Genomic DNA, 27,733 nt, shown 5'->3' with positions numbered 1-27,733 from the left:
GAGCACTCGATTTCTGCCTTCTCAAGCAAGCCATTTACTTTAGTTTCAGTTTCTTAATTGGTTGATCAGTGGAGTTAGGAGATTCGCAGGTAATATTGGATCCTAAAATCACAGGATTCAGAGACTGTCTGACCGTTTATGTGCTCAGTATTATGCTGACAGCCATGGGTATAATAAGAAAGAGATATGTCCTAGGTTGTGCCTTGAAGATCAAGGACGTCAAATATACACATGGTAAACCACGGGTGTACATTAAGGAATAATATATCCTTGAGTGCAAAATTGTGTTCAGGTGTATTAGGAGTTCAGAGAAGGTGAATGATGTAGGATGGAGAGGTTAGAAAGGACTTCATGAAGCCAGTTTAGATACAATTTGAGTTGGTTGAATATGAAAGGTTTAAAGGGGGTAAGAGGATTCATACTTTTGAAAGCTTGTTATGTTATATGTCAGTACCCTCCTAGATGCACTTAATGGTCATCGTTTTGTGAGATAAATATTATTTTCTTAAAAGATACAAGAAAATTAAGGCTAAGATGGATTATGGAACCTGCCCACAGTCACAGAGCTAGTAAATTAAAAAACCAGGATTCAAAACCAGGTCTCTTGGACTTCAAAGCCCATGCTTTCTGTACACAACTGAGCCCTGGTATGCCAGGGCTCGGTCTTAGTTGGGCTGTTCCATACCATAAGCTAGCATTAATTGAACACAGTGGTTACAATCTCTTGGTATTTTTTCAAGGGAAGAAAAAAACTTCTAGGAAAAGAGTATTTGCCTTGGGAGATACCACTTCTGAAAATAAAGCAAATTGAAAACTTTCTGTCCTCTCTGAAATCGAAATAGGAAATAAGGGTTTGGGGGAAACAAATGAGAAGTTGTCTTGTAGGTCCCCTGGCTTAGTCAGTGTTTTATGAGGATGTGGGATATAAGAAGTTTTGGGAGAATTCCAGAGCCATGGGCAGGTTTATTTCTATTTTAAGAAACATTTAAAAGTTGGAATTGGATGACAGCAATTACCTGAATGATTCCTTGTTTCTGGTTCGTCTTTAAACCACTTTTTTCCCTCTTCCTCAGAGCCTCTTAGTTAATCCTGGGTAGTATACTGACCCAGCTCTTTAATTTGTTTCCTCTGAATAAATATTAGTCTTCTAACCTGAAATAGGGAAATTGAATGTGATTCACAAGTCTGGTGCACTTGTGCCGAAAGTGGCTCACTGCTCGCTGACATGTAAATAAAATATAGCAATAGCTCAAGGAAGCCAGTGAAGAAACACATTCCTTTATAATGAAGCTTACCGTGTTTAAAAGAAAAACTATTTGGCACACAAAATTCATAAGTAATGGGAAGGAGAGCTGCAAGCTGAGCTATATCTGTGACAAAAGTACTCCTGCACAAAGATTTTGTTTGTCCTTGATAGGTGCTTGTCTCTCCCATCTTAATAGACTTACCTTTGGCACTGTACCGCCCTCTGGGGTTACCATGTCTCACTCTGCCTTTTACTCTTGAAAAGCCCTCTCATTTCACTTCCTAGCCTCTTATTCACTCCTCAGTCTGTTAAAATAGAAATCCTGCCCCACTCGCCTGTCCAGTGAAATTGCTCTAGCAAAGGGCCCTGTGGCGTTCCTAATGATCAGATTCCTTATTCACTTCATTTTTTGCCTTGAACTCCCAGCAGCACGTTACGATGTTGGCTTCTGCCTTCTTAAATCTTTATTTTTACCTTGACTCCTGACATGCCATTCTTTCTTGGCTCACTTCTGTCCTTTCTCCTCTTTGTTTGTGTCCTTTTTAGCCTGTTAGCTTCGGCAAACACTTTACGTATTATTCCTCAGGCTTCCTTCTTTTCCTTTCTCAGGACTCTCTAGCTGGTCTTGTCCACTCCAGTCGCCTCAGCTATCATTCTTGTCTGTATTTCTAGCCCAGACCTCTCTGCTGAGCTTCATGACACTGTATGGAAAGCGCTTGCTTAGAATAGTGCCTGACACCTAATGATAGCCATTTCTGGCCACTGTTTTCCTTTCCCCCATATTTCCTCATCAAAGTAAAGTATTGTTACAGATGCACATTTCTTGAAGAGTTCTTGAGTCCTCTATAGAAAGGGAGTATAAACAAACCAAACCATTCCCTTCCCTCTGACCTAAAAAGGCTAGAGAGAGAGAGGTCTGTTTTCATGTATTATAAAAAATCTTTGTCAGTGATTCTGCATAAGTGTCACCCAATTGAGAAACTTAGAAATGAAACTAGAAGCCTAGACTCTTACTTCTCACCAAGTCCTGTGTGTCATTCTCAAGAATCCTTCAAACCTACCCTCTCCTCTCCATCCACACTTCTCTCTGTTAACTCCAGCCCTCCCAGCTGGACCCTTGGCCTTGGCCTTCTTCCCCCCTGGCCCCTCCTCCCAGTCCATCCTCTGCAATGCACTCTCCTGCTGGGAATCCGAGAATGGTGCCATAAGCAATGTTGTCCCCCACCTCGTTTTTTAGGAAGCCTCTTCCCGGTCTCTTCAGATTCGTTTCAGATCACCTCCTTTATTTTTACTTCTCACCCCACAGATAATACTGGGTTTCCTATCCAAAATATGATCTCTTTATGGCATGGCATTTCTTATCTTAAATCTTAATTATCACTACTTTATATATCACAAGATCCTGCTGGAAATCAGCACTTCTTTCTTTTGAAATACAGTATCTGGAGTAGGTAAAAACAAACAAAAAAAAACAGTGTAGGATGGGAAAATTGTTGATTAAATGGAAGGAAGAAAATGAATGAATGGACCAACACACTGCTGACCAAGCTTTTAAAATGGTAAATAAATGAATAAGTAATTGGGACCAACTCAGACTGTGAATTTCCTTCATAACCTTAATTCAGTTCAGTAATCATGTCAGAGCACCTACTTTGTCTAGGTACAGTGCTAAATGTTAATGATGTAATGACAAATAAAAAATAGCCCCCTCTTTCGTGAAACTTAAAGAGTGGCCAGTGGTAGATAGAATATAAGGAATTTTATTTTCACTAGATCTTAGGCTCATTTTTGTTAGGCTAACACCTAATTTAGTGGGCTAGGGCAGTTAGTTGGTTTATATATCACTTTTTTTTAAAGTTTACTTATTTACTTCGAGCAACTGTGTGAGTGGGGGAGGGGCAGAGAGAGAGGGAGAGTGAGAATCCCAAGCAGGCTAGGTGCTGTCGACACAGAGCCCAGTGTAGGGCTCGATCCCACAGTCTGTGAGATCATGACCCGAGCCAAAATCCAGAGTCAGACAGATGCTTAACTGACTGAGCCTCTTAGGTGCCCCTACATACTACTTTTTAGTGTGAATGAAAAAGTCAGTGCATTCCTTCAATAGCAAGTTTTAAAGCTTTTGTGTAATTATGAAAAAATTCTCCTTAGGCTGGGACTTGGGTGAGCCTGACTACAAAGAGGCATGAAAATTTTAGGGGGTGATGGAACTGTTCTATATCTTGATTGTGGTGATGGTTAATATGCACTTGTGAAAACTCATAACTCATAGACCTGTATACTTTTTAGGGCAAATTTTACTGTGTGTAAATTATACCTCAGGAAACCTGACTTTTAAAAAGTACTACTGTCACTGCTAGGAATTTACCCAAGCGATACAGGAGTACTGATGCATAGGGTCACTTGTACCCCAATGTTTATAGCAGCACTCTCAACAATAGCCAAATTGTGGAAAAAGCCTAAATGTCCATCAACTGATGAATGGATAAAGAAATTGTGGTTTATATACACAATGGAGTACTACGTGGCCATGAGAAAGAATGAAATATGGCCCTTTGTAGCAACGTGGATGGAACTGGAGAGTGTGGTGCTAAGTGAAATAAGCCATACAGAGAAAGACAGATACCATATGTGTTCACTCTTATGTGGATCCTGAGAACCATGGGGGAGGGGAAGGAAAAAGAAAAAGAGGTTAGAGTGGAAGAGAGCCAAAGCATAAGAGACTCTTAAAAACTGAGAACAAACTGAGGGTTGATGGGGGGTGGGAAGGAGGGGAGGGTAGGTGATGGGCATTGAAGAGGGCATCTTTTGGGATGAACACTGGGTGTTGTATGGAAACCAATTTGACAATAAATTTCATATATTAAAAAGAAAGGGGGCGCCTGGGTGGCGCAGTCGGTTAAGCGTCCGACTTCAGCCGGGTCACGATCTCGCGGTCCGTGAGTTCGAGCCCCGCGTCAGGCTCTGGGCTGATGGCTCAGAGCCTGGAGCCTGTTTCCGATTCTGTGTCTCCCTCTCTCTCTGCCCCTCCCCGTTCATGCTCTGTCTCTCTCTGTCCCAAAAAAAATAAATAAACGTTGAAAAAAAATTTTTTTTTAAAAAAAAGAAAGAAAGGAAGAAAGAAAAAAAAGACAATGGAACCTAAAAAATAAAAAAATAAAAAAAATAAAAAGTGCTACTGAGTCTTAATTACAGGAATCTGAGTCATCTGAAAAGTGGGGTGATTGGATAGGGAAGATAATTGATCTGTTTTATAGGCCTTCCTGAAAATAAATCTGATTTGGGTCCTTTAAGGAGTTCTTCCATTCTAGACCCTTCTCTTTTTAACCCGAGCTTCAGAAAAGTCCAGAAATCTCTGAACCTGATGGCAAAATTTTGTTATATGTAATTATTCCCCACCCTTCCCCCTCCCCCCCCCTCCCCCCTTGGGAAAAGATGACAGTTTAAATCTCATTGGTATGAGTATGTTACTGTTCAATAAGGGTTAAAAACCCACAGGTTTGGGTGTTCTTTCTATTTCCCAGGTGCCCCCTTTTTCCTAAGGTAGGCCATACTCATGATTACAGCAGCTGGAGGCCAGTTTCTGGAGTGGGTGAGAGGAGTGCGTGAGTCCACTGACCTTAGTATTTAGAGCCCACCTGCTGCTAACACAGGCCTCCTTCTTGAACCTAAACTCTCATTCCTTCTCTGTTCTAAGGTTGACCCGAGGGCATTTTTTTCAGAAATATTTATGTTACTTTAGTATATCATAGAAAGTACCTGTGCTATGTCACTGTTGACTATGACAATAAAAGGTTTTTTTCTAAGTGTGGAATATAAGTAAATACATCTTACTGCTTGAAACAGTCCTTGGAATATTAATGATCAGTTTTGAACGTTTTTAAAGTTTATAAAATCTTCTACAATATGAATATTTTAAGTAGAAAATAGAAGTTATCTATAATCTTACCATTCAGCAATATCTCTGCTAACATCCTTATATGTTGCATTGATTTTGAGATTATGCTGTATTTTTTCTTATTAAAATATTATTATTAAATATTACAAATACCCAACATATCAGTTTTCTGGCCCAGTCAAGCCCTGGCTATATTAGCTTCAGTGTTTTTAAAAAATTTTTTTAACATTTGTTTATTTTTGAGAGAGAGAAAGTGGGAGAGAGAGACAGTGTGTAAGTGGGGGAGGGGCAGAGAGAGAGGGAGACACAGAATCGGAAGCAGGCTCCAGGCTCTGAGCTGTCAGCACAGAGCCCGACAAAGGGCTCGAACCCAGAACCATGAGATCATGAGCTGAGCCAAAGTTGGCCGCCCAACCAACTGAGCCACCCAGGCACCCCAGCTTCAGTGTTTTTTTAAATAAAATATTAAAAATATAGCTGAGGCCCCTGTGTATGTCTCCCCGGTATCATCCCCTGGACTCCCTCCCTAGAAGTGGTCACTATACTGAATTTGGTAAAACCATTTGCAAAGTTTTATTAGTTAGTATTCTTTTTATGTATACGCACATTACTACTTTTACATGTTTTTGTTCCTTATATGAATTGTATTGTTGTGTACATATCATTCTGAAACCTGCTGTTTTTACTTAGCATTTTTTTGTTCATTTTGAATGCTCACTTTAGTCCATTGTGTAAATATACCACAATTTGGTTTTATTTTTTGTCTGCTCTTGGACATTTAGGTCATCTTTCTCTTTCTTTCTTTCTTTCTTTCTTTCTTTCTTTCTTTCTTTCTTTCTTTCTCTAATACTAATTAATTATATTGCTGTGTACGTTCTTGTTCATGTTTCCTTATCTAAATGTGTAACAGTCTCTCAAGGGTGTTTATTTTCAAATGGAATTTCTGGATGTAAAGAGTGAGTACGTCTTTACTTGAGATGCCAGGTTGCTCTCCTGTTTACACTCGCCAGCAGTGTATGAGAGTTTTTACTTCTTTACAACTAATGTTATACTTGATAAGGTCAGTGGTTTTTGCTTTTGCCAATCTAAGGAAGATGAAGTGGTTTCTCCTTGTTTTAATTTGCATTTCATGATCGCTAAGTGAAACTGAACATTTTCTCTTATGTTTATAGACTTTGGGGATTTCCTGTTTTGCAAATTCCCTGATTATATGCTTTGTTAATTATTTTTTCTTGGGTTTTTGGTCTTTTTTTAAATTGGTATAAGTTCTTTACATATTCAAGATACTAATATTTCGCAAGTTATGTATCTGTGGTAATTTTCAGTTTGTCTTCCAGTGTCTGGAAGTGTCTTATGGATATTCCATAATCTACTCAATTGTTTCCCCTATTTTTCTATATTTGGATTCTTGCCATGAATATTTTGTGTGTTGACTTTCTTGAATTTTTTTCTTAAAAAAAAAAATTGAGTGGTGGTGCTGAAGTTGACCTGGTCTATTTTGTAGTTAGTAATAAATATTCGAGACAGTTGGCCAAGCCCTGTCGGTACAGCCTGTGGGTATGAAATAAAGAAGCACTTGCGCTTGTGGCACCTGAATCTGCCATTCTTGGCCTCCCTAACACCTGTCTGACCAATGAACTAACTGTCGAGTGACCTACATGCATAAAACATTGTCATTTGTGAAACTGGCTTTGGCACTTGATGCTGGAGTGTTTTTAATGGAACAAATGTTCAGAAGTACAAGAATTCAAGGTGATATAGTACTTTTCAAAGCTAGGTCACAGAAACACCAGACTCACATTGTTTGTAAAGCAAAAGGTGTCCTCTGAGCTGTAGTTTGGTGCTATATAACTTAAGAGTTTAGAGCAGGGATCAGACTTTTTCTGTCAAGGGCCAGACAGTAAATATGTGGGGCTTTGTGGGCCATATGGTTTCTGCTGCAACTGCTCAATTCTGCCTTTGTAGCACAGGCTTGCCCATTCGTTTTGTTTATATGTCGCCCATGACTGCTTTGGCCCTACAGTGGAGTTGTTGAGTAGCGTTGTAAAGCCTGGAAGATATGCTATCTGGCCCTTTACAGAAAAAGTTTGCAACCTTGACACTATTGACATTTTGAGCCAGATCATTCTTTGTCATTGTCCCCTGGGGGGGGGGGGGGTGGAATTATTCCCTGTTGAGAACTACTGCTCTAAAGGATTCAGGAAATGCTTCATTTAGCCAAGGGAAATCCTCTCTCCTTTTTAAATAATTATTCTGATTAGTGGAGTTGTAGCTTTGATTCCTTGCTTAAACTTTAGCTCTGATCTCAGTGTTGAACTAGAGAAGAGAATATGACACAGAATATGTCACAGGAAGAGAATATGTCACTTTCTGAATACAGTTGTCCCTAAGCTATGACATCAGATCATATCCTGATATGTGACACAAATCATATCTAGAAGTCTTTCGGATCTGTAGTTATTAGCTTCTCCGATCGAGCAATACTTACACTCTCCCTCTATGTAGCTTTAAGCCATCTATGCCAGATCTGAAATTTGTCCCTGCATTTGTCGGTCATGTGTTGTTTTTGTCTCTCTCTTTACCACTGTTGACATTTGCCAGTTGGCTGGGCCTGAGCCTCTAGTGAGGCAGTATTTACAGCCCACTTGGGTAGATGCAGCAACTAGGATAGCCCAAGGGCAGATGAAATCATATCCAGAATGAGAAAGCTGCATCTCTCTAACTCTGTCTTTCTTTCACATGAAGGAGAAAGTTCCCCCTCCCCTCTCTATGAAATGAGAAGTAGTATTGATTGGTTTGGTACAGTGTATAAAATATGCATCTAATGGGATGATATTTTGGGCACTATTAACAGCATTGGCTCTACCGAGCCCCAAGATTTTGCTTTCCCTGCCTTTTCTCCTCCCCTTCCTTTCCTCCTCCTTCTTAGTAGCAGGTTCTTAGCAAATTGCAAGCTTTGCCTCTGGCTTGCTGGATAGCAGTGGAAGTGCAAGCCTTTTCTAGTTTCCAAGGGAGACCGGGTGCTGAGACTGCAGTCCTGCCCAGCAGCCACTTACCTTTCTTGCTATTCGTCTCCACACATCTTTTGACCTTCATTCTGCTATGCAGGCCTGCGCGAGGAGGTAACAGTCTGTTTTCTCGGCGCTCTCTTTGTAAAGGGGGCAGAGGGAAAGCAGGGTGGTTCGGGGTAAGGCATATGGGGTTAGCAGAGTATAAATGCTGCCGTAAGGAAAAAAGTATCTCTGAAGTGTGCTGTATCTGTGAGCTTGATCCTATTTGCCGTATCTATAAATATCTTAAAGATATGGTATCTTTAAGCACTACGTTATACAACTTAAAAGTGCCACATATAAAAATGCAAAATTAATGTAATAATGCCTCTGAGAAGCACAGAAGAAAATGGGAACTTAATCTTTGAGAAGAAAATAAAATCAATTGGTTTTAAACTTAACTGGCTGACAAACTGCATTCTGTTAGGCTTATGTTGTATGAGCTGAATCGAGTTTTCAAGTTTAAGGAGAGAGTTTGGTGATAACATCCCTTAATTGGATTCTCAAGACTTCTGGGGCTGTGCTGTCCAATATGGTAGCCGGTAGCCATGTGTACCTATTTAGATTTAATTTAATTAAAAATTACACAACTTTTCCATTATCATACAAAGTTCTGTTGGACTATACCAAAGAAAATGACCTATAGGATACAGGAAATTTATTATCTGACCAGAACCGATGAATGAGCATTTTAGTGAGAAGACTTAGAGGCTATTTGTCCAGAAGCAGCATAAATATGGATTCACTGTGATTTAAAGCTACATGGGACCTTAAAACTATAGACTTACCCTTCATTTTGTAAGTGAAGAAGCTAAGGTACCAGAAATTAAATGATTCTCTTAACGCCAAACAAGTAGGTAATGGCAGAACTAAAACTAGAACTCAGTATTCTACTCAGTGTTAGCATCCCATACCCAATTAGAAATAGCAAGGAGATAGGGGCGCCTGGGTGGCGCAGTCGGTTAAGCGTCCGACTTCAGCCAGGTCACGATCTCGCGGTCCGTGAGTTCGAGCCCCGCGTCGGGCTCTGGGCTGATGGCTCAGAGCCTGGAGCCTGTTTCCGATTCTGTGTCTCCCTCTCTCTCTGCCCCTCCCCCGTTCATGCTCTGTCTCTCTCTGTCCCAAAAATAAATAAACGTTGAAAAAAAAAAAAAAATTAAAAAAAAAAAAAAAAAAAAAGAAAGAAATAGCAAGGAGAACTTGAACTAAAACCTACCTGATAGGGCCCTGGTAAGTGTAGAGTCAACTACATCCTCTGAAGGAGAATTTAGTCCCTCATATCACCTGTCACTTACAGTTTTTTTTATGACACATGTTGGTAGCAACCTCTGAAAATATAAAAACCATTCTTTGCCAAGATAGAGTGTTGATTATGGTATACTGTTGGGAGACACCAGGGGAAGGTAGGAGAAGTCTAATGCAAGGCAGACATCTTTATTCACGAATTCCTCATATTGCTAGATTTGGAAAAAGAAATGTCTTATCCATAAGTCCTCATAATTAGGATAGCATGGTCTGGGTGGAATTGCAGGGCTGTAAGATAAGAAACGTTGTACTGGAAGCAGGAGACCATGGTTATAGCCCCTTTAGGTCTGCAGCTGAATAGCATTGTGACCTTAGGTAAGTATGTTAATGTTTCCTTAGGCTTTGATCAACTCATCTGACAAAACAGGAATCTGACATCTCTAGGTGAAGTCGTAGAATTAAATCAGGTGACTTTTTTTAAGTTTGTTTATTTATTTTTGAGAGAGAGAAAGCGTGAGTAGGGGAGGGGCAGAGTGAGAGGGAATGAGAATCCCAAGCAGGCTCCACACTGTCAGTGAGGAGACCAATGTGGGGCTCAAACCCACAAACTGTGACATAATGACTGGAGCTGAAGTCAGATGCTTAATTGATTGAGCCACCCAGGCTCCCCTAAATCAGATGACTTCTTGACGTCATAAAGCCTCTAGCCACAGGTTTATGATTCTGTTATTCCTCTAAATTGTCGCCTTCTCCTATAGCTAGCTAGCTATGTGTACTCCCAGATGGATGTTGAAGCAGTTCTTTTTGACCTTTCTGGAATACCTTTATCTATGTATCCTTATACATAGGATGTAGTCCAAGGAATTAAAAGCTGTCTTAAAAGACCATTAATTATTCTGTAATTAATGACCACGGCCTCACAAGTGCTATAAAAGACACATACTCAACGTGGTCCTTCCCTGTTTGAAGCTAACCTTTTAAGCACCCTCTCTGTTCAGTGCAGATTTTAGATATAGGACTCCTTAAAGCTATTTCAAAAATCAATTTCCTGTTGGCAATTCCAGACAAAAATTTTATTTCATCATTCTAGGGAAACCAGCTTTTGTTCTTGCCTTGGAGATCCTGGCAATTTCTCTTTCATTCTTCTACTTAAAGTAGTTTTATTTTACTTAGATAGCTCTTTGAACCTTCATGGAGAATATTTTCAAGGGAATTAAGACCTCTTCCAAATGAGTTATCCATTTCTGGTAAAAATAATTAAGGGGAACTCCTTTATTAGATTAGATGGGATCGATATTACAGTACACCCAGCCTTTCTTTTCCAAAATACCACTGCTGAGCTTTTAATGAAGTATGGAGAATAATGTAATGGGAGGAGTGGTGGTGCTCAGGTAGCAGCAGCGGCTAAGCTGTACTAAGTACCTACTCTGTGCCAGCGAGTGTTCTAAGTACTTCATATGCTTTTTATTTAATCTTCCCAACAACCCTGTCTATACCTGCTAATATCTGTTACAGCTATTAATATCCTTGTTGTATAAGAAACTTGGGTTTAGAGTACTTAAATAGTTTATCCAAGATTATCTAGTAAGCAGTTTGAGTCCCATGTCAGGGTACTTTATCACTACACTGTCCTTGTCAGAAGATATTTTAGGTCTTCTATTTATTGTGACTTTCTTCATGTTCACTGGTGATTTGCTAGGCATCTTGTTTACACAGCTTCTTGGAGCAAAATTAGTCCATCTGTGGTATACAAGGGACCCTATGGATTTTAGATGCAGAGGACAAATTATTTTTGGGTAGTCATGCTAATTTCTGTAATTATTTGAATTCAAATCAAATTTGAATTTGATTATGCAACCTCAAAGTCATAGTGAATACAAAGAAAAATGCTTCCTGCCCTCAAGGAAACATAGTAGACAGATATAGTAATCAAAGGATTTTGGCATTGGAATTCCTTTCTATGCCCCTGAACTGGGGACATTAGCCTAGTTTTATCTAGATGTAAGAGGGCCAGAGGTATATGTTAAAGCCGTGGATTCTGTTATACTTTCTATTATACTATATTGTGAACACAGACCTATCTTCTTTTCATAGCAATAAGGATTCATAGCAATCGTATAGCACTCAGATTTCATGGATGGCTCAAATGCTTGCTTCTCAGAGAGAGCAAGGTGTGTTGAGTGTGGGTCTGGCCTAGTGTAGGAGTTGCCAAATTTTTTCTGTAAAGTCCAGATAGTGAATATTTTAGGCTTTGCAGGCTATTTTGTGTTCTTTGCAAATATTAAACTCTGTTGCCGCAGTTAGGTAAAACTTTACAAAAATATGGCAGGCCAGATTTGGCTCATGACCAGAGTTTGCTCACCACATGGTCTAGACTTTAGAAAGTACAAGGACTTGGGCTCTACCAAAACCCTAGTGCGTCCTCAAGGCAGCTGTGGTCAGGTGCATCACTTTGTGAACCTTGGAATACACATCTAGGTAAAGAAAAATGAATGAAAATGTTTCTTCCTTCCTCAAAAATATTTATAGATTCAAGTACTGGAGTTTTCTGGGTTTTGTCTTTATATTTTTTTTTCAACTTAAATCATAAACATTTTATATTGACACAGGTAACGAAATAGTATATGTGATACTCACTAACAAAACCTAAATACATAGATATATACATAGATAACAATCCAGACATATATGTTATAGAATGAAAATGGGTTATTTTCATGTGGTGGAATTCTCATTTATTTTTGTTTTTACATTTTTGTCTGTTTTCTAATGTTTCCATGAAAAACATATGTGACTTCAAATATTCAAGACTTCAGCTCAGGTAAAATGTTATTGATCTTACCTACCAGACCTGCTTTTACTAACACTGTTTCTCTCATTCTATTAAACCCTAGAGCAGGCAGTGGGATAAGCCAGTTTGAAGCTTTTTTCTTTCACTGTGGCTCCTATCTACTATGCATAGATAGTAGATAGTGGACTTTAAACTAACTATGGTTAATATCGTTAGGAAAATAGAAGATGGGAAATTTCAACAAAGAACTGTAATCTATTTTAAAAAGAATCAAGTAGAAATTCTAGAACTGAAAATTTAATAATTGGAATTAGAAATTCAACTGGTGAGTTTATAGTAGACCAGCTGAAGATTTTTTAACAGTCAAAAATTAAGTATAATAGTGATGGTCTATATATTTTGCAGGTAGAAATGACATGTGAGTAGGCTGGTTGGTAACTGAGGCAGAATTTCATAGAGAGTTAGTCCTTAGTGTGGTCATCAGTTCCAGGGTCTGGTCCACAGCTTTGTAAATTTGGAGACTTAATTTTTTTCATTTCACCCAGAGGAGAGGAGCATATTAAGGAAGGACTCAAATATACCAAATTTACAGTGGATTGACAAATGTATCAGAATTCCCGTTTACTAATCTATGTTGAGGGAAGCTTGGGGACTCCTGGCTGGCTCAGTCAGTAGAACATGTGACTCTTGATCTCAGAGTGCTGAGTTCAAGCCCCACATTGGGCATGGAGTCTACATGAATGAATGAATAAATGAATGAATGAATGAATGAATGAGTAGCTTGGTTGGGGACTTCTGCTTCAGGCCATGGCCTATCTAGTATACAAACTCCTCTCACTGAGAATAACAAAAAAAACTGGACAAATATTAACAAGTATCTTTGAAGATATTGGATTAAGGAATTGACGACTTGAGGGATCAAGATCCCGGAGAGAAGGAAATCAAAAAGAGGTGAATCCAGCATTTGTCTGTGCTTTTCCCCTTGAGGCATTTGCTGAGTAGTAAAGCCGTAGCAATAAGGCTAAGAAACTGGGCAGGATTTTCAGTAGTCTCATGGAGCTGAGGGAACTAGAGTTCAGGAAGAGGGGCCCCATACCTTCATCTGGGACCACTGATGGGCTACATTCTAGAAGTAAAGGCTTACCAGAAATAGACCAGCCCTTGCAAAGACTGAAGGCTATCTTCCAGTCATCTCAATCTCAAAGTAGATTAAGGTCACTTGTCTTGGCCCTGTAGTTCTCAAAGTGTGATGTCAGAAGCATCACGGAAATCTAACTAGAAATGCAAATTCTCGGCCCCTACTCCAGACCTACTGAAACAGGACTTTTAGGGGTAGAGCCTAGCAATTTGTATTTCACAAACCCCCTAAATAATTCTGATGTAGATGAAAGTTTGAGAATCACTTCCTTAACCTAACTGCCAGAGGAAAAGAATATCCTCTCTGGAGGATGACATCTTTCAGAGCTGCAAGTTATCACTACATTTTTCATTAAAGGTGTTTGACTGTTATACTCAACCTTGCTGGACTCTCAGTTTCTGAGGAGTGATGGGTTCAGCATTAAATGTGATAAATACTGGGTGGCTCAGTCAGTTGAGGGTCTGACTCTTGATTTCTGCTTAGGTCATGATCCCCGGGTTGTGGGATTGAGTCTCCTCCATGCTCAGAGTGGAGCCTGCTTGAGTTTCTCTCTCTCTCTCTCTCTCTCTCTCTCTCTCTCTCTCTCTCTCTCTTTCTCTCTCTCTCTCTCTCCCTCTCCCCCCTCTCTCCTCCTCCCTCACCCTCTCCCCCACTCATGTGCTCCTCTTTCTCTGTCTCTCAAATAAAAATAATAAATGTGATAAATACTATATTTTTTATTGTTTAAACTGCATCTCTCAGATAATGTGAAAATGGTCCAGAAGGCAACTTCCCGCACTTATAATTTTCCTTATAAAGACATGTATTCAAATATTTTAAAAAATATTTGGCATTAATTCAGAAATTAGCAGACATACCAAATTTACCAAAAGACTGATTTACCAAAAGACTAAGAAAAATAAACAATAACAAAAGATCCAGATATTGATGTTATCAGACATGGACTTTAAACTAACTATGGTTAATATTGTTAAGAAAAAAGAAGATGGGAAATTTCAAGAAAGAACTGTAATCTGTTTTAAAAAGAATCAAGTAGAAATTCTAGAACTGAAAATTTAATAATTGGAATTAGAAACTCAACTGGTAAATTTATAGTAGACCAGCTGAAGAGGTAATTAGTGAACTAGTTAGATAAACAGTAGAAAATATCCAGAATGGGGGCACTTGGCTGGCTCCGTTGAAAGAGTGTGTTACTCTTGTTCTCAGGGTTGTGAGTTCAAGCCCTACATTGCGTCTAGAAACAATTTAAATAAATAAAACTTTAAAAAAGAAATACATATCCAGAATGAAACCCAGAGAGAGAAAAGGATGGGAAATACAGAAAAAGCAAAATAAATGAATAGATCATGGCCAGTAAGATCTAACGTATTTATAATTGGAGTCCAGAGGAAGAAAAAAGAACTGACTACTTTTATCCTGGAATACCATTTTTACTTGAAAGAATGACTGGGAAGGCTATGGTTTTCCAGACTTGGGTATTCAGCAGACATTTTCTTGAAAATGAACAAAGTGAGACTGTCACAAAGTATTTGTTGCCAACTATAAAACTTTAAATTTCAAGCAGAAATTAGAATTTTGGTAACTTGTGTCTGCCCATTATGAGTGGTATTATTGACTGCTGCTTCCCAATATTTAAAGACTGTCTTAAGTTCAAAGGTGGGGGCACCTGGGTAGCTCAGTCGGTTGAGCTTCCAGGTCTTGATTTTGGCTCAGGTCATAATCTCAGGGTCATGGGATCGAGCCCTGTGCTGGGCTCCTCCTGAGCATGGAGCCTGCTTAAGATTTTCTCTCTCTCCCCCTCTACCCTCCCCTCTAAAAAAATAAAATAATTTAAAAAAATTTTTTAATAAAATATTAAAGGTGATATTAAAGAATGATTTTTTATGTTTTATTTTTCCATTATTTTTATTGAGATATAATTGACATATAACATTGTATTAGTTTTAGGTGTAAAACTTAGTAATTTAATAAATATAAAATGATTACAACTAAGTGTAGTTAACATCCATCATCACACATAATTACAATTTTTTCCTCATGATAAGAACTTTTAAAATTACTCTCTTAACAATTTTCAAATACATAATATGGCATTGTAAATTATAGTCACCATACTGTATATACCCAGGACTTACTAATCTTATAAACGAAAGTTTGTACCTTTTGAGCATGTTCACCTACTTTGCCCACCTTCTACTCCCTGCCTCTGTTAACTACAAATCAGTTCTCCATATCTATGAGGTTGTTGTTTTTTTTTTTTAATATTTCACATGTGAGATCAGATTTTTCTCCCCCTCTTGATTTGTATGAGTTCTTTATTTGGGATAGTAATCCCTTTTCAGATATATGATTTGCCAATAGTTTCTTCCATTCTGTAAGTTGCCGTTTCATTTTGTTGATGGTTTGCTTTGCTGTGCAGAATGTTTTTAGTTTGATATAGTCCTACTTATTTATTTTTGCTTTTGTTGCCTTTGCTTTTGGTATCAAATCCAAAAAAATCATTGCCAAGGCCAACGTCAAGGAACTTACCCCCTGTTACCGAATGTGACTTATAAAATTATTATTCTGTAATGAAATGTGTCACCATTTGGAAGATCTGCACCAATGTTTTCCAAAGGACCAGTGTACAATAACTCGAAGTCATGCATGGGTAAGAAGGTCCATTCAAAGTGCAAGATAGACCAATAGACCAATAAATTAACATGGTTTCAGATTCCACATTGTTGCTAATCTTTAAGAAACTACCACTTCAGTTTTGGTATAGTATCAAGGAAAAATGTCCATAATTACCAGCTATTATAATACTCCTTCCTTTTCCAACTACAAACCTGTGCAAGACTGTATATTCTTTATATATTTTAACTGAAACACCATATTGCAACATATTGAATGAAGCATGTATGAAAATCCAGCTATCTCCTATTAAGCTAGCACTAAAGAAAATTTATAAAAATGAAATAAAGACTCTTGCTAAATTTTTTTGTTTTAGAAAATACAGTTATTTTTCATAAAAGATAAGTTATTGATGTAACTTTTTGTAATAGGGCTGATTATTTTTAAATACTAAGTGCATATTTTTTAAATTTCTGCTAAGGTAAATATTAAAAGATACACATAAACAAAAGTTCTTCAGGGGTCCTCAGTAATTTTTAAAAATGTAAAAGGGTCCTGAGACCAAAGAATTTGAGAATCATTGCTACAGATTCTAAAATGACAATTAAAATATACTATAAGAATTGGGGCACCTGGGTGGCTCAGTTGGTTAAGTGTCCAACTTCAGCTCAGGTCATGATCTCATGGTTCGTGGGTTCGAGCCCCATGTCAGGCTCTGTGCTGACAGCTCAGAGCCTGGAGCCTGCTTCAGTTTCTGTCTCCCTGTCTTATGCTCCTCCCCCACTCACTCTCTGTCTCTCTCTGCTTCAAAAATAAACATTAAAAAAAACGTTTTAAATATACTATAAGAATTTTATGAACAATTTTGTGCCACTAAATGTAAAAATATAAAGTTCTTTGAAAAACAAATACTACCAAAACAGAACATCTGACTAGGCCTAACTAAATCAATCAAAGAAATTGAACCCCTCATTTAAAACCCTCCCATAAGGAACACTTAAGGGGCGCCTGGGTGGCTCAGTCGGTTGAGCATCTGACTTCAGCTAGGGTCATGATCTCATGGTTGGTGAGTTCGAGCCCCACATCAGGCTCTGCTGACAGCTTGGAGCCTGGAGCCTGCTTGGGATTGTGTCTCCCTCTCTGTCTTCCCCTCCCCCGCTCATGCTCTGTCTCTCAAAAATAAATAAATGTTAAAAAAAATTTTTTTAAAGAACACTTAAAATCCAGATGTCTTCATTGTGCACTTTACTAATTATTCCAGGAGGAAACAACCCTAATCTTACATAAATTCTTATAGAAAATCGACAAGGAGAAAACACTTCTTAACTTTTATAACCTTAATTTCCAGACTTGCCCAGTTGTTATAAGAAGGGAAAATTATAGACCAATTTCTCTAATAAACAGGGATGGAGAAATCCTAAATTAAATAATACTGACTTTATATAAAAGTCAATCTATATAGGGGTACCTGGGTACCTGGCTGACTCATTCGATAGAACATGTGATTCTTGATCTCAAGGCTGTGAGTTCAAGTCCCAAATTGGACATAGAGCTTACTTTAAAAAAATAGTAAAATAAATTAAATATTTCTTAAAAAAAATATGATGCATCATGGCCAAGTTGAGCTTATCCTAAGAATTCAAGGTTATTTTATCATTCAAAAATTATTCAATGTGATTCACCTTAGTAACAAAAAAAGAAGGAAAATGATAATAATCTCAATATATGGGGGAGAAACACATGTGATAAGTTTGACACACACTAATGATTAAAAAATAATTAACTCAATTAATTAATTGAGAAGCAGTGTCTACAGAAATCTTAGACATCACAGTAATAAAATGCTGAATGCTTTTTCTCTCTGAAGGCAGGAACAAAGCATGGAAACTTACTATCATTACTCCTTTTCAACATGTCCTGGAGGTTCTGGCCAGAGCATTAAATCAAGAAAAGAAATAAAAATTGTAAGGGTAGGGAAAGAAGAAATGAAATTCTCATTTCACAGATGACATGATTCTGCATGAAAAGTAATACATTTAAAAGTAATGTGTTGGGGCGCCTGGGTGGCGCAGTCGGTTAAGCGTCCGACTTCAGCCAGGTCACGATCTCGCGGTCCGTGAGTTCGAGCCCCGCGTCGGGCTCTGGGCTGATGGCTCAGAGCCTGGAGCCTGTTTCCGATTCTGTGTCTCCCTCTCTCTCTGCCCCTCGCCCGTTCATGCTCTGTCTCTCTCTGTCCCAAAAATAAATAAACGTTGAAAAAAAAATTTTAAAAATAAATAAATAAATAAAAGTAATGTGTTGGATTATGCCATTTTCACTGATAGCGTTTCTATCATTTTGATTCTGCCCAAATTCATTCCTAGAGTGTATAAATCACTTCAGTATGTGGAAGTCCCTTGTCATTCCTCAAGTACAGGTAGCAAAGATCTTACTTCTGGTATTACTTTTTTTCTTTGCAGGTCATATCTGACTCCTGTACGGGATGAGGAAGCAGAATCTTTACGGAAAGCACGCTCCAGACAAGCTCGGCAGACTCGAAGGTCTACTCAAGTGAGTGTGACCTTCTTTTTTATGTCATTTTGTCTACCTTCCTTTCTGTTGGAGCTATGATGAAAAAACAGTAAGATGAGAGCCTTATTCCAGCCACTGTAGTAAAAGTTTTCACCTGTCTTAAATCTTACACTACGTGGTATCAGATGAAGTTATAGCTACACCTACCCACTCTCACTTTTATATCTCCAGGTTCAGAGCAGGTTTATCTCCTTTCCTTCACAAGACTCATCATTCCATTTGTGCTTAAGGGGCCACCCACATCTTAAGATCCCTAAAGGAAAACAGTTTGGCACTTCCTCAAAATGTTATATATACAGATACCATACAATGTAGCAATTCTACTCTTAGGTATCTACTCAAGGAAAATGAAAACATATGTCCACACAAAAACTTGTACATAGATGTTTATAACAGCATTATTCACAGTAGCCCAAATCCCAAATTTAGGGTCATCTCTGAACTCTGGGTAGAGTTAACTTGCTACGCATACCAAACTCCATGTGTGGAGCTTGCAGGCTTGCTGTAGAGTTGAGTCCTGGGCTCCCAGCTGCAGCAAGGTTTAGCATTGTGTGGCTGGTTGTGCCTCAGCTCTCCTTAGCAGGCATAGTGGTAGTGGGCACAAGCTGAACCTTTGAGCAGACCAGATAAATTAAGCAGTTAACATAACTGGAGAAAAAAAGAATACAAATTTCCCTTAACAGAGAAACGGGTAAACGAAATGTTATATATTCATACAGTAGAATATTATTTGGCAATAGAAAGAAATGAAGTACTCATACATGTTAATGCTACAATGTGCGTGAACCTTAAGAAAACCTTATGTTAAGTGAAAGAAACCAGACATGATTCCATTTATATGAAAATACCCAGAATAGGCAAAGCCAGAGAAAGAGAAAATAGATTAGTGGTTGCCAGGGGTGAGAGAGAAGGAGGGATGGGGAGGGGCTGCTGATGAACGTGGAGTTTCTTTCTGGGGTGGTAAAATGTTCCGAAATGAGATGGTGATGATGGTTGTACAAGTCTGTGAATATGCTAAAAATCACTGCCTTGTATACAGGCAGACCTCATTTTATTGCACTTTGCAGGTACTGTCTATATATATGTGTGTGTGTGTGTGTGTGTGTGTGTGTGTGTGTGTGTGTGTGTATACATATATACATATACACACACACACAAATTGAAAGTTCAGAGTTCAGTGGGATGCATAACTGCAGATGTGGAAATAGCAAGAGAACTAGGGTTAGCTGTGCAGCCTGAAGACAGGATGAATGGCTGTGATCTCATGATAAAACTTGAACAGATGAGGAGTTGCTTCTTATGGGTGAGCGAAAAAAGTTGTTTCTTGAGATGGAATCTACTCCTGGTGAAGATGCCGTGAAGATTATTGAAATGACAACAAAGGATTTAGGATACTATCTAAGCTTAGTCGATAAAGCAGTGGCAGGGTTTGAGAGGATTGAGTCCAATTTTAAAAGCAGTTCTACTGTGAGTAAGACGCTATCAAACAGTATCGCATGCTACAGAAAAATTGTTCATGAAAGCAAGAGTCAACCCACGCAGCACATTTCCTTCATTGTTGTCGTATTGTAAGAAATTGCCACGGCCACCCTGATCAGTCAGCAGCCGTTAACATAAAGGCATGACCCTCCACCAGCAAAAAGATTATGACTCACTGAAAAGCTCAGATGATTGTTAGCATTTTTTTAGCAGTAAAGTATTTTTTAATTAAGGTATATACATCGTTTTTTGAACATAATGCTGTTGCACAATTAACAGACCACAACATAGTGTAAACATAACTTTTATATGCACCGAGAAACCAGAAAATTTGTTTGACTGGCTGTATTGTGATACTCCCTTTACCACAGTGGTCTGGAATCAAACCCTCAATATCTCTGAGGTATGCCTGTACTTTTAAACGGTGGGTTTTATGATATGTGAGTTTGTTCCAATAAAGATGTTTTTAAAAGAAAAAAAATTCCTAAGGGAGCCATTGTAGTAGGGAAGAGTCCGATATAATCTGTGTTATATTTTGTGGAAGTCCACCATGCAGAGAACTGATGGGAGTGGTAGGCAAAAGTATGTTTGTGAAGCCAGGAAACTAGAAGACCGGTTAGGAAACTATTACAGTAGTCCAAGCTGGGAGTACCAAGACCTTGAACGCAGTATGCAGTGGTGAGGAGAAGGGAGAGAAAGCTGTGAATTGGCATTAAGGAGGCAGAGGACGATGAGCTGATGAAGCACAATTAAAAGGAGCAGCCACCAGAGAGATGAAAGTAAACCAGGAAGTAGTAACGGTATAGAAGTAAATGAAAAGTCAGTTTCCAGGGGCCCCTGGGTGGCTCAGTCGGTTGAGCATCCGACTTCAGCTCAGGTCATGATCTTGCCATTGGTGGCTTCGAGCCCATGTCGGGCTTTGTGCTGACAGCGCGGAACTTGTTTTGGATTCTTTGTCTCCCTTTCTCTCTGCCCGTCCCCTGCTAGCACTCTCTCAAAAAAAAAAAAAGAAAGAAAGAAAGAAAGAAAGAGAGAGAGAGAGAGAAAGTCAGTTTCCAGGTAAAAGGTGAAGGTAACAGTTTTAAATACTACAGAGGTCAAGTAAGAAAGCTGAGGACTGAAAAGGGTTCTTTATAAATAGCCACAAAGGTACCCTTGTCTTCCCTGACCTTCCCCAAATAGGCTAAGTATCCTTCCTTTATAGTAATTATGACAGCTGTTGTTTTATTTTTGCTTGATTATTATTTCTCTGTTTTCCCCTCTTGGAATATAACCTCCATGAGGACCAAGACTGACTATAATTTTTTTGTTTCGGTTTAGTTTCTTGTGGTAAAATATACATAACATACAATTTACCACTTTAACCATTTTTCAAGTGTGTGGTTCAGTGGCATTAAGTAATTCACATTATTTTGCAACTGTTACCACCGTCTGTCTCCAGTACATTTCTTATCTTCCCAAACTGAAACTCCATACCCATTCAACAATAATTCCATCTCTCCCCCCAGCTTCTGGCAGCCACCATCCTACTTCTTATGTCTATGAATTTACTAATCTAAGTACTTCATACAAGTGGCATCATCCAGTGTTTGTCCTTTGGTGGCTGGCTTATTTCACTTAGCATAATGTCTTCTAGGTTCATTCAAGTTGTGGCATATGTATCAGTATTTCATTCTTTTTTAAGGATGAATGATATTCCTCTGTATATACCACATTTTGTTTATTCACTGGTCTGCCGGTGGACACTTCAGTTGCTTCCACCGTTTGTATGTTGTGAATAATACCGCTATGAACGTGGGCAAACAAATGATCTCTCTGAGACCCTGCTTTCAGTTCTTTTGAGTAAATTCTCAGAAACGGAATTTGGTGGATCATATATTCTGTCTTAAACCTTACATTCCATTATACCCAACTGCTTTCTTATGTCTTTTCCACTAGATTAAAAGGTTCTTGCGTACAGGAATCATTTTGTCTTTATAGTTCCAGTGCTTAAAGACACTTAGTAATTTATTAAGAGAGTGAGTGACTAAATTCATGATTAGTTTAAAAACAAACAAACAAGTTGTGGATATAGTACCTGCTCAACTACCTTCCAGCTTTAGAACTCCCATCTCCTGAGGACTTGAGCATATAACTGCTTGAGTTAGAATCTGTTCACTCTGGTCCTTACTCTCTTTCTCCCTTTTTCTACAGATGCCTCCTAATTGCTTTTCTTCCGTATGGCTGCTCCTGAGAGCCTGAGGGAAATATCAGTTATTGGAAAGTTTCTGTGTGATGTTCCTAGAGTTACTTAGAAAATCATCTTAGAGTAAAGCTAGTTTAGGTCGTGTCATGTTTTTGGTTGGCTGGCTTTTGTTGTTGTTCTAGCCTGGCTCTGAACTTTCACCTTTTTGGAGCTGGTTTTTCTTCCCATAAGTAAAATTAAGTTTTTCTAGTATCTGCTCTTCAGAGAATCTCTCTTGATAACTATTTTCTCTTGGGAGGGTATGGAGCTTTCAAACAAAGATGTTGCAAACTAGGGGTATGAGAGAAGTACATCTACAACAGACGGGCATCAATGTTGCCCTGTTTCCTGGAACTCAAAGTGGAAAGCTAAGTATTGCATTTGAAAGGTACCTAGACTCAGGCTGGGCTCTTTGCACACTGAGGTGTTCATTTTTAAGCATATCTTGCTTGAAATGGCCTCATGCATTTGTGGAGCTTTGATACTGGACTTTGGTACTACCAGATCTTTAAGGCGGTTTCCCTGCTCATTTATTAAGAGTTATTCCTTGGTTAGAGTGAAACTTCCCCGACCTTGTGCTGTTTTCCCAGGGCGTGACACTAACGGACCTTCAAGAAGCAGAAAGGACATTCAGCCGGTCGAGGGCAGAACGGCAAGCTCAGGAGCAGCCTAGCCAGAAGCCTGCGGGCACTGAAGGGCTTGAGGGAAGCACAGAGAAGCAGGAGCCCTCAGCAGTCCCGGCAAAGGAAGCTGGCGAGAGCCGTCAACCCTGGGGCGGGAGTCTGGATGAAGAGGTAAGTCACTTTTGCGGGCATGTACTGTGCTAAAAGCAGGGACATTAACGTGGGGAATCCCTTCCTCACTGATCAGTCAAGGGCTGTGCTGCTTTATCGTGAACAACTCCTAGAAAACACTGATAATGTCTGTCTCTAGTTGGCAAACCCGTGTGACTAAAAGAACTCAAGCTATCAGTCCTTAAGTGATCACTTGTTTCCTCTTGGAGTTAACTAATGCTTATTTTTTATCCGGTTTCATTGAAATGCTGACACATAACATTTTATTAGTTTTAGGTGCACAACATGATGGTTTGATATTTATAGTGAAATGATTACCTCAGTAAGTTTAGCTAACTAATTCTTAAACTAATGATGTCTTTCTATCCTAAAAAGAGAGGTTACAGTATAATAAAAATACAAATAGAAATGTGAGGATTTATTGAGTGTTTACTGTATCCTGGGCATTATTTCAGCTCCTTCATATGTATTAATTCATCTAATCCTCAAACAGCCCTCTGAGCCCTCACTTTAAATATGAGGAAATTGAGTCACAAAGAGGTTAACTAACTTGCCCAGTGTTTCACACAGATGAGAAGCGGTTAAACAAGAACTTGAACATAGCCAGTCAGGCTCCAGAGTGCTCTCTCAGCCATGATTATATTGTTCTCTAGACTCCTACAAACCTGATTTTACAAAGCACCACTCAGTCCCATGCCACAAGATGTCACTATTGAGGTAGACATGTTAACTTCTGTTCCCTTTCTCAAATAGGGTTATGTTTAGGGTGACTGTAACTCCTCCCGGTTTACCTCGGATGGTTCATATTACACCTGTTATCTCTGTAATTAGCGATACCATTCATCTTCACTCTGAGAAGGGTCTCAATTGGGATGTTAAATTTTACCATTATCATAGGTAGAGGAGAAAGGAATCCCCTTGGTCCATTGCTGAATGGCGAAGCTATATCAACTAACTAAGGTTATTTTGTTTTTTTTCTTTTTTTTATCTGCTACTGTTTATTTGTTTATTGAGTACTTATTACTAGCTACTGTTCTAAGCACCTAACGTACATGATCTCATATAATCCTCACAGACCTCTCTAAGGAAGATATTGTCCCTCTTTTACATATGAGGAACCTGAGGCTCAGAGAAGTTAAGTAACTTATTCAAGGCCACACAGCTAGTAAGTGCTGAAGCTAGAATTTGAACCAAGTTCTGTCGGATTCCAAAGCTTACTATATTTTATTGCTTCTGTCTTTATAAACAAAAAAGTATACAATCTCTGCATGTAGCAATAATTATCTGTGCATCTGTAATAAACCAAGTTAAGGCTTATTATCAGACTCTGTCTTTTTCGTTGGGAAAAAAAGTTCAAAGGGGAAAATGGGAATTTTTTTAAGTTTCAGTAAGCCTGTTATGGCAGTTTGGTAGAATATTCAAAAATTTGTAGAATGCTTAGATTTGGTCTCTGTTCTCAGGTAACTGTATTGTTTCTTCATATTCCTGAACTTCTAATTTTTCTACTAAAACCTTGCCTTTCAGTGCTCCATCTTGAAAAGGCCACCATTCTTCTTATTTTCATTCCAAAATCAAAGGAATTTTTATTAACAAGATTAGTGTTACCTCGTGCCCTTTGGTCGATTTAGGAAAAATTTTCCTGGCTGGGCTGCGATCAACATGATGGTATTATCAGAATAAGAATCCAGAAGCTGTTTCCTTTCTGGCTAACTAACTAACTGTAGTTCAGCTCAGTGGCTATTTATTGAGCATCTACTATTAGTAAGCGTCTTGGTATAGAAAACAAGCCCTTCTTTAAGAAGCCTGCTCTCCTTATCATTTGGTTGGACTTGACCTCTAACATCTCACCCTGTGGATTATTTCCAGCCTGTCTATCGTCGCCTGAGGTATTCAGCTCAGCCAGACAAACCCACAACACCAGTGTCTCCTTCTGCATCAAGACCCACTCTCTACACCAGTTCCCATCTGCTACGGACAAGCAGATCTTCAGTCCCTGACTCTGAGACTTCAGAGACCACCACAAACACTGCAGTTGCAAAAGAAATGGACAAAAATGGTATGTGGAGCTTCAGAATATGCAGGCTCCTTGCTAGTGTGCCTGCCCCAGATTCCTAAGATCACACTTTGTTTTATCTCTGGCCAGAGAGTGAAGATGCAGATGTGGATGATCAGTCCTCTAATAGACTGTCCATCCGTGAGAGGAGGAGGCCCAAGGAACGACGAAGAGGCACAGGCATCAATTTCTGGACAAAGGATGTGAGTGGATTGGTCCATGCTGCGACATATCACATCACCCGTGGCTGTTGTCCTTTATGTTGACTTTAAAAAAGAGAGAACCTCATGTGGTCCCATAAATCTTGCAGATTATCAAGACACATTACTGAGGAAAGAGAAGACTCACCTAGTGTGGGACTCGTTTGGTGTATTCTTGGCTGCATGCCCACTGCCTAGAACAGTAGTACCAGGCACATAGTAGGCACTCAGTAAATAATTGGTGAAGAATGAAAAAAACTGAAAATCAACAACAACCATGTAAGCAAATATAACAAGGGAATAAGCTTGTCAAATATCAGCCGTTCTCCCTAATATTGCCCAAAAGTCATGCAGGTAGACAACAATATCTTAATATCACATATGAGCAGAGACTCTAACAAAATACTTTAGGAGCATTACAAGAATTTCAGGGAGCTTAAAATCTGTTTGTAACACAAGTTCATCTGACTCAATTTTACTCTTTTGGAGGAGAAAAGAAACAATATGAACTAGATTAACTTTGGCTTTAAAATAAAGACAAATGTACCAGTGCTTACTAACTGCAAACACACATTCAGTACTTTAATTCGCCCTCTTGTTCTATACCCTTCTCTCTTTTTTTAAGTTTATTTATTTAAGAGAAGTTATTAAAAAAATTTTGAGGAGCACCTGGGTGGCTCAGGCAGTTAAGCATCTGACTCTTGCTGTCGGCTCAGGTCATCATCTCATGGTTCATGAGCTTGAGCCCCATGTTGGGCTCTGTGCTGACAGTGTGGAGCCTGCTTGGGATGCTCTCTCTCCCTCTCTCTCTGCCCCTCTCCTGCTCGCTCTCTGTCTCTCAAAGTAAATAAATAAAATTTATTTTGAGAGCAAGAGAGAGAGTGAGTGAACAAGGGGGGACAGAGAGAGAGAGGGAGAAAGAATGCCAAGCAGGCCTCATGCTGTCAGCATGGAGCCTGAGGTGGGGCTCGAACCCAGGAACCGTGAGATATGACCTGAGCCGAAACCAAGAGTTGGATGTTTAACCAACTGAGCCACCCAGGAGCCCCTCTTCTATACCCTTCTCACTCAGCTTTGTTATTGGCATTTTTAAAAATGTTTGTTTATTTGTTTTGGGAGAGAGAGAGAGAGAGAGAGAGATCACGCGTGTGCAAGCAGGGTGGTAGTGGGGAGGGCAGAGAGAGAGAGAGAATTCCAAGCAGGCTCCATGCTGTCAGTGTAGAGCCTGTCTCAAGGCTCGATCTCATGAAGTGTGAGATCATGACCTGAGCGCAAATCAACCAGGTGAGCCACCCAGGCACCCCTGTTATTGGCATTTTAAAAATTCAAGTGACCAATAATCAGGAGGTCCCTGAATACCAATGATCATTTGAAAGTTAGATGAACCATTCAGTGAGACAAGAAATGAGACGGTATATAGTCATCTGTTAGAAACTATTTTTTAGGTAAAAGTATCTCTTTTTTTTTTAAAAAAAAAAAGCTTTTCAAATTTATTTTTTATTTATTTTGAGAGAGAGAAGGCGAAAGAGAATCAAACAGGCTGTGTGCTGTCAGCGCAGAGCCCGACACAAGGCTCGATCTCATGACCATGAGATCAAGACCTGAGCTGAAATCAAGAGTCGCACACTTAACCAACTGAGCCACCGAGGCACCCCGAAAAGTATCTCATTTTTATAGGACCAAACAGATAACTATTGACAGAGATGAAATAAAGTCTGTCTTTCTTAATGACCCCCCTTTTCCAGCTATGGCTTATTTGATGTTTTTAATGACAGGCAATGTTCCTAAGCTGTCTGCCTTTGGCGGCTGTTAAAAGCAGCAGTAACAGAGCGTTACTTGGCAGTCAGTTCTCATTGCCTAAGTTTGAAATGCCAAGATGCATAATTGATGGGAGCTGACCTTGTTGCTTTCAAGGATGTCTGTGACCATGGTCCTCTTGTTTTTCTCCCTCCTTCCTTTTTAGGAAGATGAAACTGACGTCTCTGAAGAGGTAAAAGCAGCACTGGTAAGTGGCAAGTCAGTGAGGCCTGTCCCTTTTGGTTCAGCCTTTCTCATGTGCATACACTTTTAATAGAAAAGAGCAGGCCCTGTGCAGATTTGCATTGAGGGAGAGTTTGGAGGTAGACATCGCTCTGAGAGATGTGGCCGGTGTTGGTTGGTGGTATTGTCTCCATTGCTGTAACAATGCCCATGCTCTTGAGCAAGTTTCCTGCATTTCTCTATGCCTTCTGCTGATATCTCACACAGTTGTAGGATCTGTCTGTTTTTTCTCTCCTGTGAATATGTTATTGGATTATAGAAAGTACTTGGAAATCTTTGGAAGAAAATTGAAGAGTGATACTATTTCTCTTATGGATCTACGCTTATATATAGAAAGGAACATAAATGTGAAGAATGCAAACATTACACAATCCAAAAGCTACTTATATTTGAC

General features: G+C 39.1%; 1 protein-coding gene across 11 annotated transcripts in view; it reads left to right on the top strand.

Moving 5' to 3' along the window:
• PPP1R12B (protein phosphatase 1 regulatory subunit 12B) overlaps window positions 1-27,733 on the top strand; it is a 220,153-nt gene that overhangs the window by 104,542 nt on the left and 87,878 nt on the right. For 10 of the 11 annotated variants that reach the window (XM_086694641.1, XM_086694642.1, XM_025920940.2 and 7 more), the window contains 5 exons: window positions 18,438-18,528; window positions 22,843-23,046; window positions 24,913-25,102; window positions 25,190-25,302; window positions 27,263-27,304. In XM_086694641.1, the coding sequence (XP_086550767.1) occupies window positions 18,438-18,528; window positions 22,843-23,046; window positions 24,913-25,102; window positions 25,190-25,302; window positions 27,263-27,304 (640 nt within the window). Of the gene's footprint in view, window positions 1-8,238; window positions 8,264-18,437; window positions 18,529-22,842; window positions 23,047-24,912; window positions 25,103-25,189; window positions 25,303-27,262; window positions 27,305-27,733 lie in introns of those variants that run through there. The other variant, XM_086694646.1, reaches the window with a different exon arrangement.

This window comes from Puma concolor, chromosome E4 (assembly GCF_028749965.1).
Source record: "Puma concolor isolate L17-30 chromosome E4, mPumCon1.1.hap2, whole genome shotgun sequence".
Lineage (NCBI taxonomy): Eukaryota > Metazoa > Chordata > Mammalia > Carnivora > Felidae > Puma > Puma concolor.
The sequence above is the reverse complement of the archived record's forward strand: the minus strand, read 5'-3'. Positions and strand labels throughout refer to the sequence as shown.